The 21,663-nt window shown below is 37.3% G+C and overlaps 2 protein-coding genes across 6 annotated transcripts in view; one reads left to right on the top strand and one right to left on the bottom strand.

The window, feature by feature from the left end:
- LOC129750017 (uncharacterized) overlaps positions 1 to 21,663 on the bottom strand; it is a 134,908-nt gene that overhangs the window by 19,606 nt on the left and 93,639 nt on the right. For all 5 annotated transcript variants that reach the window (XM_055745198.1, XM_055745200.1, XM_055745202.1 and 2 more), the window contains exons 3-9: positions 16,459 to 16,678; positions 15,415 to 16,395; positions 11,099 to 11,224; positions 10,880 to 10,999; positions 10,661 to 10,821; positions 9,107 to 10,597; positions 8,974 to 9,041 (exon numbers count right to left, since the gene is read on the bottom strand). In XM_055745198.1, the coding sequence (XP_055601173.1) occupies positions 8,974 to 9,041; positions 9,107 to 10,597; positions 10,661 to 10,821; positions 10,880 to 10,999; positions 11,099 to 11,224; positions 15,415 to 16,395; positions 16,459 to 16,678 (3,167 nt within the window). The remainder of the gene's footprint in view (positions 1 to 8,973; positions 9,042 to 9,106; positions 10,598 to 10,660; positions 10,822 to 10,879; positions 11,000 to 11,098; positions 11,225 to 15,414; positions 16,396 to 16,458; positions 16,679 to 21,663) is intronic.
- LOC129750018 (uncharacterized) lies at positions 3,221 to 5,962 on the top strand. The gene is made up of 2 exons (XM_055745203.1): positions 3,221 to 5,181; positions 5,253 to 5,962. The coding sequence occupies exons 1-2, from the start codon at positions 4,180 to 4,182 to the stop codon at positions 5,769 to 5,771; spliced, it is 1,521 nt and encodes a 506-aa protein (XP_055601178.1). The 5' UTR covers positions 3,221 to 4,179; the 3' UTR covers positions 5,772 to 5,962.

Below are 21,663 nucleotides of genomic sequence, written 5' to 3'. Positions count from 1 at the left end.
CAGTGTAAGAGGAGACAAGCGATTGGTAAGCGATTATTATTTTCAGAGGGCGCATATGCCGTTATGGATGAAAGTAAACCCGGCACACCCCAGCAGTAGAATCCTCGGAGATTTGCGACATGGTTGATTTCGAGCTTTGGCAGCAGTTCAAACACATTGCGTTGCATTGGTAGGTGGTGGTAGCTGAGGCGAAAAAATTGCCGTTCTCGCACTAGAAAAGGGTTCAGCCTTTTACACACATTTCTAGTTTGACAGATCAAAAGTGCTAATTGGAAATAAAATTTTCGAAATCCCAGACGAGGCGTCCGTGAGAGCCAAACATTGGTGCAGTTGTTAGAGTAGGTAGAAACAATATAACTAATGCAATTAAAACGTGGTTAGTTTACAGATTGTGTGCCTCAATAAAAGATACCTAAAATGAAATTCTTCATTGAAAAGCAACTTTTTTTGTTTGTTAAAGTGTGACAAATAATTATATTTTTTTCAATTTTTTTTACGATTGAAATTTTAAAAACAATTAAAGCTAATTGATTTAGGCTTGATTGCGTGGCACCGAAATGTGTTCATCAAATAACGGTCCAATTCTAACAGAAATACCGAAAAAAAACCTTAGAAGCCGTTGTCAAATATTTGAGCCCACTTTACCATATGTCTTGGGAGATTTTTCCTTTCATATTCAAAAGTGGAAACAAGCAGAGCCGTTCGTCGTTTATAACGGCGCAATCGTCAGCTCGATTTTTTTTTTCTTGCCTGTGCGGTCCAATTTTCCAAACCACTCCTCTCTAATGGTTTGCATTTTGTTTTATCGTCCCTCGTCAAATCTTACAAAACCAACCCAAAACGGCGCTTTTGTGTTTGCAAACCATTATAAGCGAATCTGCAAATTTCTCCACGGATTTTGATTTATTTCCCCGGTGTGAACAACCCCCTCTTCTCGCTGCTTTCACATCATCGTCAGCAAAGGATGTTTTACACAAAAGTAAATCGGCTGTCCTTACCACTTCGAAAGGTGGAAGAATCAAGTTCGTTTTTTTAAATAAAAAAAAAAGTAAAGTAGGTATAACTTTGATTTAGTTTTGTGACTGACGATCGTAACAACATTCATTCACTTTTGATCAATTTTTAAAATTAATACTAATATTAGGAAGAAAACAAACTTATTCCGCCGAATGAAGCCCCGAAAAGTGCCCGAAGATACCTTTTCGCTGCCATCCCGCTGCAGCACCATCAGCGAAAAATGATGAATTAAATTGGAAAACAAATACTTTCTGCTTAATTCGATTTTTCCGCTTCTCCCTTGGTAAGTTTCCTTTTTTGCCCTCTCTGTTTGCTTCTCCAAAACTGAACTTTTACCCAGATTCAGCAACGTGCTCTCGTGTACGCGTGTATACCTACTTTTTTCCTGTGTGCTATTGCTTCTAGCATCAACCGACCACTGACTGTCTGCTCTTCAATCACAGGACCATTATTTGTCTAACTCACAGAGCAAAAATGTACACACAAGAAAATCCACAACCAACCGCCAAAAGTTTCTGCCATCTAAAACAGGAATACGGTAACGAGATTTCGCGAATGAAGCTATCAGCCTCAATTTAGTTCTTATTGGAAATGCCTCGAAATTTTTAAAATGTTGAAAAAAATCAAGGTCCTTGAAATCTTGTAAATTTGTTTTGACTGTTTACTTAAGAGAATTAACAATTCTCGTAAATTTCTCAGCATCAGTAATGAATAAAAATTTGGAAGAATTGTTCTAACTTGTGCAATAAATTTTCGTTGTAAGTAAATCGTCCTCTTACTAAATCAATTTCCCGATATCACTCAGACTACGTTGTTTCTAGAATCGACTGTTTATTTTCCCCAAAGCATGTGCCTTATTTGTGTTTGCCTTTGTGTGGCAATGGCTCGTCGAACAGCCGGATTCACGTCAGAAACACTAACAGTTCCGATACATTCCATAAACTGGTCCAGGCTTTTTTCTATCCTCCTATCATCTCTCGCGATATCTGTTTTTACGAGAATATCGCGCGTTTTGCGAGCTGAGTTTTGATGGTTGCTTTCTTCCCTTTCCTTTTGCTTGGAGTCATCAAAAAACCGCCTGGAGGCAGCTTCCGCGTAGTTAGAGACCAAAACCACGAGGAACACTGTTTTTTTTTGTTTGCATTTAATTAGGACTAATTGCCCTAATCGTAATTGATTTTGATGCGGTTGTAGCTATGAAAATTTTAATAGACAGAATTTGGTTTAAAAGAAACTGAGTTCAATTTTGTTGAATTTATGTGGACCAGTGTGTAGCAGTTGTCAAAACAAATGGTAATAACAATGTGTGGTTTGTAATTTGCAAAATTAGCTCCAACAAACGTTTTCCCACGAGACAACGACAATAATAGCGCAAATGGATGATGGAATTCGAATCAATCAACGGTACAATTGATCCGTACTTTCATCCTCTCCGTCAGCATCCTTGTTGTAGCATCATCCCACAACAATCGGGCCCAGTCCGCCCATTCAGATCCAACCCTTCCGATTCAGGGCAACCGGAAAGTAAACAATGAATGAGGAAGAAAATTCTACGCGCTCTCGAGGAATTGAGAGAGACGTTTATTTTACTCTCATTTTCCTGACGCTCTTTGGGGAGGAAAATGTTAGGCCGTGGTTATTTTCGATTCACTTTAGTTACGAGTCATTCAGTTTGTCTATTTTATGACCACTACATTATCCTCTTCTGAGTTAAGATCAATACGACAAAAGAGAACGGTTGAATACATTCATTACAATTTTGACCAAGATTTTTTAAGCACTCGAACCCCATGAATATATATATTTTTTTGCTATCGTAAACCGACATGAAGTCGAATAAAATGACTTAGGTATACAATTTTTTACGGTTGCCATGAAAGGAAAAAATACTGCACAAGGAATCTTTTTTTTCGTTCGTTTTCCATTTCCAATTGTTAAATCATCGTTAATTACTTTTGATAAACACAATCCAATTTTAAGATTTTGTAATAGTAATTTAAAAAAAAAATAAAGGTTCTCGCAATGAAATCGACACGAACTATGGGCGAAAGGCCCATCGCGGAGTGCACTTTTCTTTCCTGTCCCCTAGTTAAGCTTTTCCAAAATTATTGTCGCTCACCACACGCCGAGCAGCAGCAGCGAGATTTATGAAATATTATCCTTGCTACTGTTGCTGCTGTACTGTGGGTGCTGTCCTCGTTGGCCGCCGACAACCAATTCATTCGTCCACATGGCGTCAAACGGTGCACACGATTGTTTCAAGCTCTCCGATCGAGGCGAGGCTGTTACAACGGTGGCCAATCATTATTACTTGGATTTATAATCACAAAAGAGAACCGGCCAGTTAGTTAATTAACTTCCACACGATTGAAGTTGAGTGAAACAAATCTAGCTAAACTGTTGGATTCCTGTCAATATAATCAAATTATATGGAATAATTTATGCGATCACAAGTGCAAAGCACTTGTCAGCCCCCACAGGATTGATGGATAGTTTCCGAGATTAGAGGAAAATTAGTGTAGTGTGGGAAAGGTTTCAGAACGGATTAATTTCGATGCTGGCGGGTGTTTGACCGCGGGAAATTTGATTTGGAATCATTTAAAGAAGATAATTTCAAAGTGGCAACTATTTGTGGCGAAGCGCTATGTGATGCAACCGATTATGATCTGGTGTTGGTTTTAGGAAAACAGAACAATTGCATCGGACAATTCCCAAGTGACAATCAAAATCAATTGACCAAAAGGACCACCTCGCGTAAAACAATCGGACTTGTGTGGTGAATCAGTGAAAATTAATTCAATTTGGCATTCCAATTCGCGCGCATCGATTGCGGTTCAAATTTGATTTTTGTGACCTCGGGGAATTCGACGAGGCAAAAATTTGTGCAATGCATTGGAACAATTCTGTTTGTTTCCAGCTATAAAAAAAACGATTGACCCGTTGCTCCGATTCATGCAAAAATAATGGTTTACTCTCAAAATGAAATTGCTGGGGCAGCAGAAAAGGTGGAATACAATCAAATAAGCGATAAATAGAATAAATTTTCAATTATGCGGCTTCGTCTGAGTTGTGGCAAAAAATATTGAACCACATTGGTGAGCGAATGGATGCATGTGGCTGCAAACCATATTGAAGTTATCATAGCGCAGTCAATGTGAAAAAATGTTTACAAATTGGTTGGCACCACCCTCAGCCTCCCTGCCTCCGGATACAGTCATAGAGGTAGGCTCACCCCCTTTCACTCGATACGCCGCCCATAGTGCATTGGTTTCGGCTCACAGTGGCTACCTGAGGGCCGCACTTCGTTCGGAAAGATCCACCGGAAGCACCGAAACGGTACCCATATATGTCCCAAATGTGACCGCAGATCAATTCACACCACTGCTCACCTACATGTATACCGGATTTTTAGATCTCAATATTGAAAACATTTTCGGTGTTCTACTGGCCACGCATATTCTTCACATGCCACGAGCCCTAGAATTGTGCCGAGCTTTCCTTTCTGCCACACAGACGGAAAACTATTTCAACGGACTCACAGCTTTGTCTGCAGCAGCTTCAAATGTCCCCAACATATCGAAACAAAAACCAGAACTGGAAAATAGCAAAGTAGTACGACCGATTGCCAGCAAAGCCACCGGGATTGGATTAAATTTCATTGCTCCTCCTGCATCTCACATTTTACTTCCGAGCATTCATACGCCATTCAAAAGCTTGTCGACTGTCGGACCACCATCCACTTTTGGAGAAAATACTGAAAACTCAAGTCCATCTCTAGAGATTTCCGAAATGGTAGAAGTAACAGAAGAGGTAGAACCAATCGAAAAACCACCAAAAAGTACTGCTGATCAACCATCGACAAAATCCCCTAAAGAACCGAGCCAGAAACGACAATCAACGAAAGCTTCAAAACGTACGAACATCTCAACAAAATCTGAGTCAACAATCATCGCTACGGGTAATCCCATCTCAAAAGATAACAACAGTAATACCACCGCAGATAAAGGTGTGATCATTGATATCGCAAGCTGTGATGGACCTGTCCGATTCCGGCGTGTCCTTAACGATAGCTACGGAATGAACAGTCCCACCAACAGCAATACAATTTGTGCGCCAAACGATGAACTCAAAAATCGCTATATGAGTTCATCGTTCCATCAACAGGTAATTTCCCCGCCCACCACCCACTCAATCACTTTCAAAAATTCATTCAAATTTCTTCCAATCTTTTATAGATGGTGCGCAACATCAATGAACGGCGACTGACTGCCGGCGAAAGCTACAATTCGAAGGACGAAAATAGCCAAGACAACAACCATGCACATCAAAGTTCATCGACAACATCCAGTTCATCGACATCTGGGGGAGGAGGCGGCGAATCGACCAACTCAACGGGAACTGTGTACAATTGTGTTTATTGCAAGCACACGTTCAAATCGCAGTACTGCTATCAAAAGCACGCCAAACGTCATCTGATTCCATTGAGTTTGAATGCAACAATGCTGACCGATGAACTGGCCGCCCAACAACAACAGCACATGGCCGTAGCTCAACAGGGTCAAAACATGGAAAAGGAAAAGGACAATCTGACTGTACGTTTTCAATCAAAAGCTGCCGCTAACAAGCGGGAAGTGAAACCGCTGGACATGAATGTCCAGTACTATCCGTGTAAAACATGTGGCAGTAAATTTCCTAGTTACTATTTTGTGCACAAGCACCGGAAAATGTGTCATGCCGACGAAGAAGTATTGTAGAGATCAGTGACAACTTAATTTAAGTGATTATGGAAATTGAAGTGATCAAAATATAATAAGTATTTAAAAGTTAGACGCTAGAGTAGCATTGTCCGTGCATAACACAGGGTTCTTGAGTAAACTCAAATTCACACGCATATCACTATTTAGTAAACTAATAAATATCGCAAATATATTCTACTATACCTTACAAACCGAAAATTGGAACTTTTTTTTCTCGAAAAAATGACTATGAAAATTTGATTCATACTTATGAATCATGTAACTGAGACATCCTAGGGATATCACAGTAACATTATTGAAGAAAAAAACCCACTTTTGATGTACGAAATAAATAAATCTAAAATAAACTTATATCAAGTCGGGATAGATCGGTGTTACATTTCTGTATGAACTTTTGGTGATGTTCTATGTCGGACAAGGATATAAAAATGACAATTCCATAAGTGAGTTTGACGGCCATCATTTTACGCGTCAGCGTCAAACTGTCACGTCATTTTTTTTTTTAATTTAAAGCGTCTGTCAACTTTGACTGTGTTAACGGAATATGTATCATAGCAATCTTATGTGTAGTTTACCAATGCTTAGGAGAATGACGTAAACATGAACTTGATTTGAACAAAGATGCAAGTTGTGGTTTCACAAGAAATTACCTAATCGTTGAAATCAACCACTTTTTATAATCCAATTTTTGGTTGAATGTTGCAAGATCAAGCAAAGCCCACCCTTGTTATCGAATAAGAAAAAAACACTTTCAGTATACCACTTGACAAGTGATTCTCAACGTTACAATGAATCAATTTTCCCTTTGAACGCATTACTTGACGATAGGAGCTAGTTAAAGCATAGATGTTCATTCTGTAGAGAGATGCGTGCCTTAATCAACATCCTTCATAATTCAAATACATGAGTAATATTAGATGATGATCTTAGATCTTCCGATGTTCCAACAACTTTATGAAATTCCAATAAGTTATGCTATTTCGCACCAGTTCCAATATTGTTTGTACCAGGGCCGTAGGAAGAAACGACTCATGGAGGGGGGGTTTTAGTGACTGATTTTTACCTAAGATTTTTTGCCCATCAATGCACAAATATACAAAAAAAAATAAAACAAATTTTTTTGTTACTCTATGATTATTCGTTTTAAAGTATTTTGATATTAAAAATTTTCGTATAAGGTGAGCTAAATTCGCTTTCATCGGTGGTTAAAATCTTCGAATTTGTTTAAGAGTTTAGTAGATCAAACTTAGTTGATTTGAGCATAAATAAGTTTTTTTTAGGAGATTCTTCCCTTTCTCAAAAAAAAACTTATTCTAAACTCAAATAAAACAAGCCCAATCATCCAAAAAAAATCAAATTAAAAGATTTTAACCTTTGATAAAAATAAATCATGAAAAAGTAAGTGATAAAATCATCAGATTTTTGGATCAAATTTTCTTGATGCAAACTTGAACCAAATTTATGATTTTTGAATAAAATTTGGCTAAAAAACTGCAATATTAACAGATTACGGATCAAATACCAGATAACTGGTTTTTTTTCTCTTGTCGCTTGTATGCTCCATTAAAAAGCATTTTACAAACGTTTTGAATCTAATGATCTATAATGAATTATCTTAAATTTTGTACACTGGTTTCTGAAACATAAAATGCCAAATTTTGGTGTCCCTAACGTGTAATTAATGTAAAAAAAATACGCTAGGAACATATAGAATTTTGTGCAGATTTTTTAGGAGAAGCAGCATTTTTTAGTTTAACAGAAAATATTTTTCATTAAGAATCAATTCCATTATGAAAATTCTGTGGATGATTTTGTTCAGTAAAATTAGGGTTTTTTCCGGATAAAACAAAAAACTCAAATTTTATCTTTTATTTTAATTTTCAGCCAAATTGTGTTTACAAACAAGTTCTGTAAAAAAATTTAAATGCGGAAATTTAATTTTCAAGCAATCTTAACAGATTAAGGACCGCGATGAAATCTATGACGAGAACCACCAAAATTCGGCATTCTATACCTCAGAAATTAATTTTTACAAATTTAGCATTTTTAAGCTACGGCAAATGTTGTGTTAAATTTTGTTGAATAAAGTTTAACACTTAAATTCAGTTCATTCGGGTTATACTTCGAAGTGTAGCACTCTGTTGGCAAACTAAAAAACGAGATATCTCGTATTTGGTCCGCGATGTGTAAAGTTTATGATCTCTTGTATTGCTCAACAATTTATGTTGATCGAAAAATTAATTTACAAGCTTAACTCTTTTTTTTTTATTTTGAATCTGCATTCTGAATCAGAATTCTGAACTCAAATGCGCTTTGAATTTGTATCCAAATTTCCGATCGATTTCTGAAATGTACAAACAATACGATTTCCGAATCTTATTTCAAATCAGAATTTTAAAAGCCAAGTTTTAAAGCCCACCTTCAGTTATAATCTAAATCAACTTTTTAAATTTTTAGTTTTAATCTGTATTGTGAATCAGAATTAAAATATGAATTTACAAAGATCTGAATCTGACTTTTCAATTTTGGATTGCCATTTCAAAGCTTTAAATTTTTGAATTTTGTGTAAAAATTAAGTTTAAGAACTTCGAATTTGAATACAAAACAAAATTTCCCATTTTTTCATATTGGGAAAACTATTATCAAAATATTGAAAACGCATATAATCTCGAAAAACAGGATTCAAATTTGATATGAAGTGCAAAACCAAATTTGAACCAGGATTTCAAAGTAGCTTTTCATTTCGTATTTCTTATGATTATTCGAACTGAAAATTAAGAATCCTGAACTGGATACAAAATCCGAAAAACGAAAATAGGAATACATTTTTGGTTATGGGTAGAATGGAGTCAGAACATCCGAAATGGGTTTAATTTAATTCAAAATTTAATATTCAGACCTGAATTTCTATAAACAAGTGAGAAAATCAGGAAAATAGAAGAATTTTGGACTTGGGATGGGTTTTTGAGGTTTTGGCATTAGTTTTAGTCTTGATTGTTACTCTTGATTTTCTTTACTACATATATTATCAAAATTCGGTTCTGAATTTAAAATTTTGAGTGCAGAGTAGAATACCTCGCTTGCAGTTTTGGATCCTCATGGGGGGGGTTTAACCCCCAAACCCCCCCCCCCCCCCCCCCGTTCCTACGGCCATGGTTTGTACATACTTTGCTTTATATGAGGTTTTATAAGCACTTACCTTTTCCGTCCAGCAGATTACTGTCATCTTTGACACCGTCCATTTCCATTCGTGGCCTTTTGGGTTCACTGAAACGGAATAGAAAATCAAACCATCAGAACTAAGCAACACACTAGCTAAACAACAATCTTACCTTGGTTCCATATCGTCCTTTATCAGGCTATCCTTAACTCCCAATTTGCTATTCACCACACTGGCGACCACAGACCCTAGCGTAATATCCTTGATGATGATATCCATCGAGGAGTTCTTGGGTGTACTCGTGGCATTGTTATATACCACCGAGTTCGGATGCTGCAGGCTTGATGGTGGTAAATGCGTTTGCGAGCTGGGTGGCAGTAGTACGGGCGACGAATTAACGCCACCCGCCGACGACACTGCTGGTGCTGACGTTAGCGTAACGGAAGAACCGCCATGAACTAAAGCGATAGAACTACTAGGCATTGATGTAGCGTTCACATTATTTACATTCAAACTTGCGCTAATGTTGCTACTGTAGTTACTATTATTGTTGTTACTTAGCGACGTTGGCACGGAAGAAGTAACCGTAATGGTGGTCGAGTTTATCGCTTCCGTTTTCACGCCATTCAGCGGTGTCGTGGAGATATTACTGCTAAGATTAGGTACAAAAGACGTTTCAACGGCAGTCACACCAGATGGTAAGCTACCGCTAGTGTTGCTGTTGGTATTACTATTATTACTACTACTGCCGATGTTGTTACTTCCTGGTAGGCTAACATTCACGGCATCCTTAGCCAAGGTACTGCTGATGTTGTTGACATTGTTTCCGCTACTACTACTGTTGCCGCTACAACTGCTACTCACGATGCTAGATGACACTGAAGACGATAATGTTGCGCTGGATGAAACAACTACTGTTGTAGTCGTTGAACTGATAACCGGGGCCGCTATCGATAAGCTTGGTGACGGTACGGATGGGGACGATGTAGGGACAGTGGATGAAGGAGTACCACTTCGAGATGGGCATGTTGTCGCTGATAAACTAGTCGGCACAGAGGCAGTCGAAGGAGCAATCGTAGTTGTACTAACAGACGTTGCAATAACGTCCGTCGTCGAAGCACTAGAAGTAGTTGAAGCAGTAACACCTAGTAACGAATCCGATGGACTTGGCGCGGGTTTCTCTTTGCCAGTTTCATCTTGCAGAATGGAATCTGTACTTTCACTGATGCCTGGTAGCGCATTGCTTACATTCGTGCTACTGCCATTGGTACTACTACTACTAGTGGTAATGCTTGTATTACTTGCTATACTAGTTGCAGTCGAAGACGACACAGAAGTTGCCGTCGATGAGACGGTCATCAACGGTGAAGACGATGTCGCAGAAACTGTAGTCGACTCTGTACTGGACACTGAGACAGTCGTTTCTGGCGCCAACAAATCGCCTGCAGTTGTCGTCGTTGTTGCACAAGAAACAGCTGTACTAGTGCTAATACTACTTGCATTGCTACTACTGCTACTATTACTGCTACCGTTATTGTTATTAGTATTATTTGAAGATGAATTTGTTGTGACATTAGATGCCGAACTATTCCCTATTGAACTATTTGTTGAATTAGCGGCTCGATCACGGCCTCCAGTCTTTTGTTGTTGTTCACGTTGTAGTCTGGAAAATTAAACGAAAGTATGAGTACAATACGCAACGCTAAAGTTATACTCGGAGTTATACCTTGTTGTAACACCAGTTGTTAATGCATCTACTATGCATTGCGTCTGATTTTGATTGGATTTCTGTATATTCTTCGAACTTCGTGTCCGCTGCCTCGACTTCCGTAACAACTGCTTGTAGTTTTCCGCCTTTTTACTGAGGTAGTAATATCGCACACAGTCCTATAAAAACAAAACATATGAGAAAAACAAACTGGAAATGCAGTAACAAATAACTTACCTGCGCAATTTTTCGATCTAAACTGGCTGCAATCATTCCGAAATTCTTCGGATGCTGCATAAATTTTTCCCGAAAAATCTCCTTCTCTCCTGCTGTCCACATATTTAAATTTAACCGTTCCTACAGAAAAATAAACGACATTAGTTCAATAGTAAACCAGAATACACTGCTGAAATTTTGTAATTAGGATTATTTTTAACTAGTATTCCCTTAACGTACCTTAAATTCTGTTTCCATATCTATTAGCGCTCCATTTTCATTTTTAAACACTAGCCTTCTTTGTCTGGAGTCTAACATTAAAGGTGGAATCACAGCATATGAACGCATTTTTTTATCCTCCATTGCCTGAAAAAGAACAGTTAAAGATTATTTCAACGTTGTTTTTCCTGACTTCAATTCTTTAGGTTCAATTCCCGAAATGGCAGTGCTTAGAGTGAGAAAGAATTCACAAATAGACATATAATTGCTTGATAATTTTAAAAAATCTTTTTTTTGTTGAATATATGAGTAGTAAATCTCCAATCAAAGTATTTTTGGAATTTTCCATATAAAAATGTAATATTTAACGCCCCTGATGCAATTGGGAAATGGCATGAATCATCCAATAGATTGTTAATCCCTGAAAAAGCCCCTGTTGTAAACAATAACATTTTTAATCTGTACTGCGTTTGTAAAAAAAGGTTTAAATTTGTGTACATTATAACCTTTGCTTTGAGTGTTCCGAAAATTGAAATTGACTTGACTTGAAATTGACTTTCAAGAATTCCAGAATTTAAACTGAATATCTCTGAGAAGAAACTTTTAAAGTTAAAAATGAAATTATTTTCCAGCTATCATGTGTAAGAATTCGAGATCGATATCTTCAATTTTAAGGGAAATGGGAATAACAAAAACAAACAGTTTTCATTTCAACCCATAGGTATAAATAGTCACTCCGTATGACAGTAATTGTACTCTTAAAATTTTAAATATTTTGCAGAATACGTCCTGTATACAATTAATAAAACTGAGGCCGTTAAAATTACTTTGTCACTTGGATGTATTTTTAAACAATATATAAAAAAGGGAGAAATTGTCTACTACTGGACAGTTAGGCTGATGTCATGCTGAAGCAACTAGCAACGCGACCTACAACGCAACGTTCACACGACTAACCAGCTCTCATTTGATCTCCATGAAAATCGCGCAGACCTGTCATACTGGTCGCTTTGTATAGCGCGACCAATCTGATGCCAATGTGTTTTGTAGCGCGACTAGTAGGAAATCCAATAGGAATATTGTTTTTTCTCGATTTGAAGCGGTGATTCCGGGTTTTAAGCACAATAGTACGAAGATCTGTCCGAACTTGTGATAATAAACTAAAAAATATCTTAATCGGCGAGAAAATTTTCATGAATTCTTAGTTCCGAAAAAAAAACAAGGAATTTTATCGGTTCAAATTTTGGCATTCTTGCAATCCGGGTCGTTTAGGCTGATGTCATGCTGAAGCAACTAGCAACGCAACGCAACGCAACGTTCCAATAAGATTGCGTTGCAACGCATTGGTATGTCATGCTGGCGCGACCTGTGACTTTGAAATTCCCTACAAATCATCACTTCTCTACATCTGATAATGCTTTGAATCGTCTCCTTTCTTTCGGGAGCCATCAAAAACTCATCAAATCACGACCCGGATTGCAAGAATGCCAAAATTTGAACCGACAAAATTCCTTGTTTTTTTTGCCGGAACTAAGAATTCATGAAAATTTTCTCGCCGATTAAGATATTTTTTAGTTTATTATCACAAGTTCGGACAGATCTTCGTACTATTGTGCTTAAAACCCGGAATCAATGCTTCAAATCGAGAAAAACAATATTCCTATTGGATTTCCTACTAGTCGCGCTACAAAACACATTGGCATCAGATTGGTCGCGCTATACAAAGCGACCAGTATGACAGGTCTGCGCGATTTCCATGGAGATCAAATGAGAGCTGGTTAGTCGTGTGAACGTTGCGTTGTAGGCCGCGTTGCTAGTTGCTTCAGCATGACATCAGCCTTAGGCTGATGTCATGCTGAAGCAACAAGCAACGCAACCCGTTCACGCGTTCCAATAAGAAAGCGTTGCATCGCATTGGGATGTCATGCTGGCGCGACAAGTCGCTTTGAAATTCCCTACAAATCATCACTTCTTTACATATGATAATGCTTTGAATCGTCTCCTTTCTTTCGGGAACCGTCAAAAACTTATCAGATCATGCTCGGATTGCAAGAATGCCGAAATTTGAACCGACAAAATTCCTTGTTTTTTTTTGCGGGAACCAAGAATTTATGAAAATTTTTTGTCGATTCGGATATTATTTAGTTTATTATCACAAATTTGGACGGATCTTCGAATAATTGTGGTTAAAATCCGAAATCACTGTTTTAAAACAAGAAAAAACAATATTCCTATTGGATTTCCTACTTGTCGCGCTACAAAACACCCTGGCATCAGCTTTGTCGCGCTTTCCAATGCGCTCAGCATGACAGGTCTGCGCTTTTTCCATGGAGATCAAATGAGAGCGGGTTTGTCGTGTGAACGCGTTGCGTTGCTAGTTGCTTCAACATGACATCAGCCTTAAGGTCTTTTATATTTTTGTGAATATTTTGTACCTCCACTGGAGTATCAATATTCTGATCACAAAACTAAATCTGTACCAACACGTGAAAAGGATCTATCTCCAAAAGTAAACAAAAACCATTTTCAGTACCTCGCGATAGGCCAACACTTGCACTACTTAATGGTAAAACCCTTTTGCGAAAATAATATTCCGTTACATTAAAAACTCAATTTGAGTAAAGGATCTATAAACATTCCTAAACCAGAACTGCCATTAAATGGATATACACCCTTTACTCCGAAACCATTTTTCGCTACTACTCAGCCAACAAACTCAAAATAATCAATTTAACTCTTCATTCAACATAAAAACATAGTTACAAATGAATGCGAGCTTGTAACTTCAGCTAAAAATAAGAAAATAGCAAAGGGTGTATAAACAGGTTAGACAAAATGTTAGGTGAAGTAGGTTCTATCTACGATAGCGCGTTATTTTTTCATGAAAATTGATATTCCTCTATTCCAACATATACAGGATGCTTCTAAAAATCGTTTGTCTTTCATAAAAATCAAAAATTTCAAGTTATTTTTAATTAGCGATTTGAAATAGGTTGTATTTTTTTCAAACGCGTTTTTCTCAATACGCCATCATGGATATAGATCATTTTTGTGTGTTGGTAAATATTTGACACTTTATTCAAAATAAAAACATAGTTGCAAATGAACGCGAGCTTAAAACTAAAGCTAGAAATGAGAAAATAGCAAAGGGTGTATAAACAAGGGAGATAAAAAATTACGTGAGCTAGGTTCTATCTACGATAGCGCGTTGTTTTTTCATGAAAATTGATATTCCTCTATTCCAACATATAGAGGATGCTCCTAAAAATCGTTAAGCTATCATAAAAATCAAAAATTTCAAGTAATTTTTAATTAGCGATTTAAAATAGGTTGTATTTTTTTCAAACGCGTTTTTCTCGATTCGCCATATATGGAGATAGATCCTTTTCACGTGTTTGTACAGAAATCACAAAACAAAGTAGTCACCAATGGCACAAAATCGAAGCAAATTGACTCAATTCACTTGCATAGGTCTTGTGAGTTCGGTTTTATGAGTATTGAACTTTTTATAGAGCCTTTGATAAAAGTTTTTTTTTTGACAAACCAAAATGAAACATTTGTTTCGAAAAAACTAAAAAAAACTTTTTATGACCGGACAGTTTTTTTAGAGAACCAACATATTTTCGTTTTAGAATTTTTAACTTCTGCAAACCATTTGAGAGTGCTAAGATGTAAAAATAAAAGTTTCAAGTTCAAATCATGTTTAATTTTCAATATTTCCTTGTCCGGTCATAGACAAATCATTTTTTTTTTTAATTTTCCTAATATTTTGTTTGAACTCTCGTTTTGTTATCTTGTATCTACTGCAGTCGAAAGATAACCAACCAACGATGGCGTTTATGAGCATTTCACATTTTACAAGCCGAATAAACTGACCACAGTACAAATGCAAAGTTTGGGCGATCCTCTCCGTACTACTAACCATTCGATGCGTATCATTGGATTAGCTTTACAGATTGGATTACCATATTTAAAACACCAAATCTAACTGCTATTTACTTTATTTGCATGGTGTTAAAACATTATTAGGATAACGCGTTTCCGAAAATCAATGTTGTCCAGTCATAGACGATGAGCGGCCATAGACAAGTTCTCTTAATATCTTGAAGAAGTTTAGTGGTTTTCTATTTTTGTTTCGGAATGAAAATAAAATTTGCTTTGTTTTTTGTTTAAAGAATAAAGATTTGCTTTTGAATGATAAGGCTTAGACATTTTTTTAATTGTTTGTACCATTTAAAAATGCATTTTAATTTTCAATGTTTTAAAATAATATGCCTTCTACTGTGAATTCATGAATATAAATCATATGCGTAAGGTAACAAGAAAACGAAACGTACCTGCTCTTGAAGACCATCCATGATCTCTTCAAGATCGGCTTCGGATTTAATCCTAGAACCTACACGATTAAATCGCTCTTTATCTTCCCTTTGCTTTCGAAGCTCTGGGAACACTTTCTCGAAAAACTCCCGGTTTTTCGCCTCCTTCGCTTTCCGTTTTGCACTAGCTTCCAACTTATCTACACGTTTGGACCAGTCTTGCGATAACTGCGCATATCGTTCAGTCAATTCGGACTGCTTTGCTGCCCGTTCCGATTTGATCTTCTTCATGTGCAGTATCAGGTGTTTTTTGAACGCTTTATGACGTTCCTGTATTTCGCGGCATATTTCCGCATCGGACGGCTGATTGTACAGCGGCAGATCGATGGCAGTTCCCAATGCACTCAGCACAGCATGCGCCGTCGAGGCCCGTTTCCGGTTCTCGGCGTAGATCTGCTGCGCCAAGCTACGATGCTTGGGTTGAGCCTCAGCAGCACTTTCCTCGACAGCTGGCTTGGCCGAGGCCTCTTCCAACGATTCTTGTTTCTTTTTCAGCTGTGCAATCTTTTTCTCCGCCTTATCAATCTCCATGTCCACCTTTGCAATCTGTTGTAACAGATCATCCTTGGTGGCACGCAGTTCTTCCGTCGGATCGCTCGGCAGAGTTGGTGAGATCGCCTCCACCTGAGGATGATACGCACCGGATGACACCGGTGGATCACGTGTATCAACATTCAGGGGGGATTGCGCAGATTGCTGACTGTTTTCGTTCAAGCGGATCTTTTTAAATGCAGGTGGACCTGCATCCGATGATGAATGCTGCTGTTGGTGCACCGATCGGTTCTGCAGGTATTCGTTATTGTGGGGTAGCAGGGATATCCGGGGTCGGGTGGATTGTTGTAGTACTGGCTCCATGGAATTTGCTATACTAATGGGTGCAGGTATACTACTAGATACCGAAACCACCGGCACCTGTCGATGGTATTCCTGAACCTGGGATACCTAAAAGTAACAAAAGGAAAGGGTTATCATTTGAACATATTCTGGAAATTTCCAAGCACTTACCTGTGACACACGGGTGTAGGGATTATCCCGGTAGTATGAGTTATTTTGCACATATCTGAGTGGTGCCTCCCGTGCAGGTGCTCCGGCGAATGGTGGATAGCTCGCGGCTCCAGCCCCCGGACCAGGTCGCGGCGGAGAGAGGGGACTAGCTGCCGATCTAGGTGCGGACTGAGACGGTGCAGGGCCACCTTTGCTGTAACTTTGGGACGCATCAACAGATCTGTAAGTAGGAGAAAAAATAAGGAATATGTAAGAATCAACAAGTTTTATGTAGGTAGATTTATATTTTTTAATACACTTGTTCAGTTTATGAAAACATAAACGTATACAATTGGAAGGTAAACTAAGAAAATTAGCGGTTAAGGTTTTCTGGAAGCGACAAAAAAATGGTTTAGTGATATCCCGTAAACTCTTACTGAAATGGTCGACAGACCATTGTTTAAACCGGAAGAAGTGCTAGATGGTAAATTCGTATATAGGTACCTATGTTTATTTTTGTACTGGATGATGAATCATGTTGTACCAGCCCGCTGCTCCCACCTGTTATATATATTGTACATTTAATAGTGACATTGAATCTTTCTTCTTCTAGCTCTCGGATTTATAGTCAGAAAATTTTGACGAAAAAAATCTGCCACCAAATAAAGCTCAACAATAATTGAATTAAAATAGTTACTGGGTATTATTTGCAAACAGCTGCCGGTGCTTTCTGAGCGATGGAAAAAAAAGCTTCGGGGTGGTGAAATGGGAAGGGGACCGTCTCTGCATACACTTCACCCTTGCTACTACTTAGCGGTTATGTATAGCAGGTTGAGCTAAGCTTGAACTGTACAGCGAGGTAGTCGTGATTGGGGGCATAATAGGAAGGGGGTAAGCACATTTTTCCATAAATTTACGTCACTCTAGTGGCCGATAAGGAGAAAATGTTGAACAATGTATACGAAACAAAATAAAAGGAAAAATAACATCGAACCCCAGGCTGAAGAGCGACCGAGAGTTGAAAGTCGTCGTCGTCGTCGCGCGAAGCCATGTCATGAAACTGTTTCCGACGGCACCGGTTCGCCGCGCACTTCACATCAACCATCCATCCATCCATCCGTCCGTGTAACCCGTCTTCATCAATCGGTGTTCCTTCTACCTATGTGTGACATCGAGAGACAATCGAAATTCTTACACAACTAGGGTGTCTGATAATGAAAATTAGTCACGAGACATTGAGAATCGGATGGGGATTTATCAACTGGTGAATAAACCGCGATTACGCAAAACTGTAAACTTCTGTAGAAATTACATTGTTTTTCCCGGAATGAATGATTCACATACATAATTAAAGTCCGTGAAAAAGGAAAAAAAACATTGTTTTTCAATGTAATTTGTTTTACTTACTTGTTTTGTATTGTAAAATTCTTGGATTCATCTCTCGGAACGTTTTGACTAAACATGTCTTAACCGATCACTTTAACTGGGTTAGAAAATAGGAAATTCTAAATCAATGCAAACAAACTTCGGCAGAATTTAATTAGACGGGAAGCCAGGAGAACAACTTTGTTGATTTTATACACTTTTGTACAGGGTAGCGTTGCCAGTTGTACTGATTTATTGGAATTTGTACCGATTTTTAGAACAGCTGGGTTGCATTGATTTTTGAAAATTGTTAAATACAATGTTTTGAGTGTTTAAAGACATAAAAGTTGCATTTTTGTTCGTATGTGTATTTACTAAGTTGAACATAGCAGCGAAATAGTACCTATTCGATAATGTGTTTTTATTCACAGTTTGAAAGGACACCTTTATGAGCCTTACCCTAAAATAACTCCTGTAGCTGGTATTTCTGGTATTTGAAAAATTCTGATCATCAAACTTCGGGTTTATCAATAAAAGCTGTAAAAATGTTGGAATTGATAATGATAGACGGACGGATGAGATTTGCTTTAAAAAAAATTTTTTTTTGATTAATTCCTTTTTTTATAATATGTAATAGTTCTTCTGTCCTGTATCTATATTCAAAACTATGTCATGACAATCTAATTGATATCGAAACTGCCTTTAAATATAAATAACTGCTTAAAGCAATCTTCTTAAGGCTTTATACTACTATTTATTGCAGAGCAGTGTGATTTTTTAAATGTTCATCACAACATTATAGAAACCGTAAATTCAACTTCTCAGATATGTATATTACTAAAAAAAATTTTTTTCGTCATGGGATTTAGAATAAGGTTGCCAGACTTTTTTTTGTACGTATCCGGGCAGGACATCCGGGCTAATTTATTTAAAAACCTGGACAAATTCAAGCATTTGATTTCAAATTTGTCGACCAAAAATCCGGGCAAGTTTAATCAAAACCCAGGAATTACTCAACACAAATCAAGAAAAAAAACTTGAAGTATTTTTTTTTGTCATAACTCCTCAGCAGTTTTTTATATGGTATTTAGGATTTCAAAAAAAACTTTCATGATTATTTTTAAAAAAATTTCGTTTCGAACGCATAAATAAAAAAAATTGTCAACACCATTGGGTTTTTTTTAATTTATCAAATATATAATGTTCCGATAACTATAAACGCACTATAAAATAACCGTAACTTCAAAAATCGTGTACTGTTCAACCAAATTTTGGCTGCGTACTGTTGTTTACATCTAAGTGAAGTAAACACTACAATTTTTTGTCGTTTTCCGCGAGAAATATGAAAATGCGTGATCTTATTCCCGAGCAAAGAAAACGGATTGTGCACAAATGGGGCAATGTGAGTGGTCTTTCAATCAGAAAACTAGCTAACGAAGAAGGTGTGAGTTTTGGAGCAGTTCAATGTGGTTTGACAAAGTATCCCCGAGACGTGGTAGGAAACCTCGCAATCAAGGATTACTATAAACGGCATCAGTACGGGATATGGCTAAGAAACTAGGTAACGAATAACGACTAACGTTATGCGAACCAAAGTGAGAATTGGACTTTAGACCCATCGAAACAGAAGCAACCAAAAAGGAGTACCAAACAGGCTAAATCTGTGAAACCGAGGGCTCGGAAACTCTACGAAAAAACTTCTGATCAAGATATCGGGTTGTGTTATCTTATGATGAAACCTACATTAACTCTCCAAAGATGTTCGTAAAATATCCGTTTCGTGGAAATTTGACTTATTGTTTGTTGTCGTTCTTGTAGACGCAAATGATGACCGATTTTGATGATATTAGATTCATTGTGTAGATAATTTATTCTAGTTTTCGACATTTCAAAGTTAAGTAATTTTTTTTTACCAGGTTGTCTGTAGCTGTTTCCGAATGAAAATAAAGTCCCAAGTTCATTTTCAAATTGTTCATAACCTCTAACAGCTTTGCAGTATTTAAGTGTTTTTTTTCAGAATTGTCAAGAATACATCTATCTGACGATGTATAAATAAGTGGGAGTCTGATTAACATTTTGACCTCTATACCGGATTTTCCGGTAGAAAAAAATCGTACTTAAAACAAAGACATTCGATTTTGTCTTCGCTTTGCTGCATCTCATTTCTCAATGAACCGATTTTTTTAACTCAAACTTTAGTTTTTTCTCGTTGATTTGATTATTATTTTCATAGAACATCTCTTGATCTCTAAAAAATTCCAGTTCTTCAGTATATTGGAATGAAGGTTAAGATGATCTGAATGTGCGTTTCGGATGTAAAGGATGTTACTGCATAAATAAAATGTGATTTTAAATCATTGTTTCTTTTATTTAAGAAATATAGTGTATTTATAATTTTCCGAACAGTCTATAAATTATATAAATCCGGAAAAACCGAGCTTTATTCAATGAAATCCGGGCAACCGGGCCGGACCGGACTTTTGTCAAATTTCAAATTAAATATCCGGGCAAAGCCGGTTAAAACCGGGCAAATCCGGATAAAACCGGGCAATCTGGCAACCTTAATTTAGGAGAGTTGAATCTCCTTTCATATCGTATTCTGATGTTTCGTTATTATATGTCCGTCCTGATTCTGGAGTTTACTGCTACAATTATGTGCAATCTCATGTGCTTTCGTTTATATCGCTTCAAAAAATAATGTTCAGAACTTAAGCCAAAGGGCTTTAAAATCGTTTCTCAAGTTGAATTTATAAATATTTCCCAAGTTAAAAAAGAAACCGTATTAGCCGATTTAGGCTTTACAGACTCAGTAAGTGACGTGGACAACTTAAGATTAACATTTCACACCCAGTACCGATATGGGAATCGAACACATGACATCAGTGGACCAGCGATTGTCGTCTTCTCCACTAGACAAGAATGCCAAAAGGTGGTAAAGTGTCATAAATAAACCAAAAAAAAGATCGTCTTATTACGCTAACCACTCGACCACCGAAACGTACAAAATTAAAAAGCCGCGCCGTCGCAACGAATTGCTATGTGTCAAAATTTATCTGCTTAAATTCACTCGTCAAAGCGGCTTTTTAAATTTCTTTTTTTTTTTTTAATTCATTGTAGTTATCTGATAAGATATCACAAACTGTTCTGTAAAAAACAATACTTTGTATAACGAATCTCATGTACGGTTTAGCTATGATTCCGAGATACTACCTAAATTTACCTTCAACCTAGTGAGTGTGAGTGCCCGTAATTTGTAGTTTTCACAGATCGTTAGCCTACTCAAGTGCTAGACATTAAATTTTTCAATGTTTTATCCTTGTTTATCTCCATTAAATACAGGCGAAACTACTCAACGAAAAGTTTCTAGTTGCTAACCTGCCAGATGACCACTTAAAAGTTCAATTTGCTGTCCATTGCAAACTTTTCCAAAATTTCTCCCAACAAGCAGTTCAAATATTTTGCGCACGATTTGACCACCGTATTTTGTTTATTCTACCGGTGGGCAGCTTTTTTACCTTGTAGAAATTAAGTCAGGCCTTTTTAACAGTCAGCTTGACGAACCAGCCTGAAAAATTTGACTTTTTTATCACTTCCTCTATTCATATTTTCTGATTGAGCTTGAGAAACCTCTTACATTCCTCTCACTTCATGGAATCAATCATCTTGACTGTTATTCAAATTTGAGCTCACTATTGGGTCCTTTAGGACTTCTTAAATAATTTACCATGTGAACTTTTTTTTGTCGAATAGTTGATTTCTAGCTGTTTTTAGGTCTTCATCTGGGACTCTTCTAGATTTTTCTCTATACTCCCAAAAACAACGTTTCTGTACTTTGTCTTTCACGTAATAATTCAATTAAAC

Source organism: Uranotaenia lowii, chromosome 2 (genome assembly GCF_029784155.1).
Source record: "Uranotaenia lowii strain MFRU-FL chromosome 2, ASM2978415v1, whole genome shotgun sequence".
Taxonomy (NCBI): domain Eukaryota; kingdom Metazoa; phylum Arthropoda; class Insecta; order Diptera; family Culicidae; genus Uranotaenia; species Uranotaenia lowii.
Note: the sequence above shows the minus strand (reverse complement) of the source record. Positions and strands in the feature narration are given on the sequence as shown.

Coding starts and splice junctions, on each gene's coding strand:
- LOC129750018 (XM_055745203.1), top strand. CDS start 4,180: ATGTTTACAAATTGGTTGGCACCACCCTCAGCCTCCCTGCCTCCGGAT. Junction 5,182..5,252: donor GTTCATCGTTCCATCAACAG/GTAATTTCCCCG, acceptor AATCTTTTATAG/ATGGTGCGCAACATCAATGA.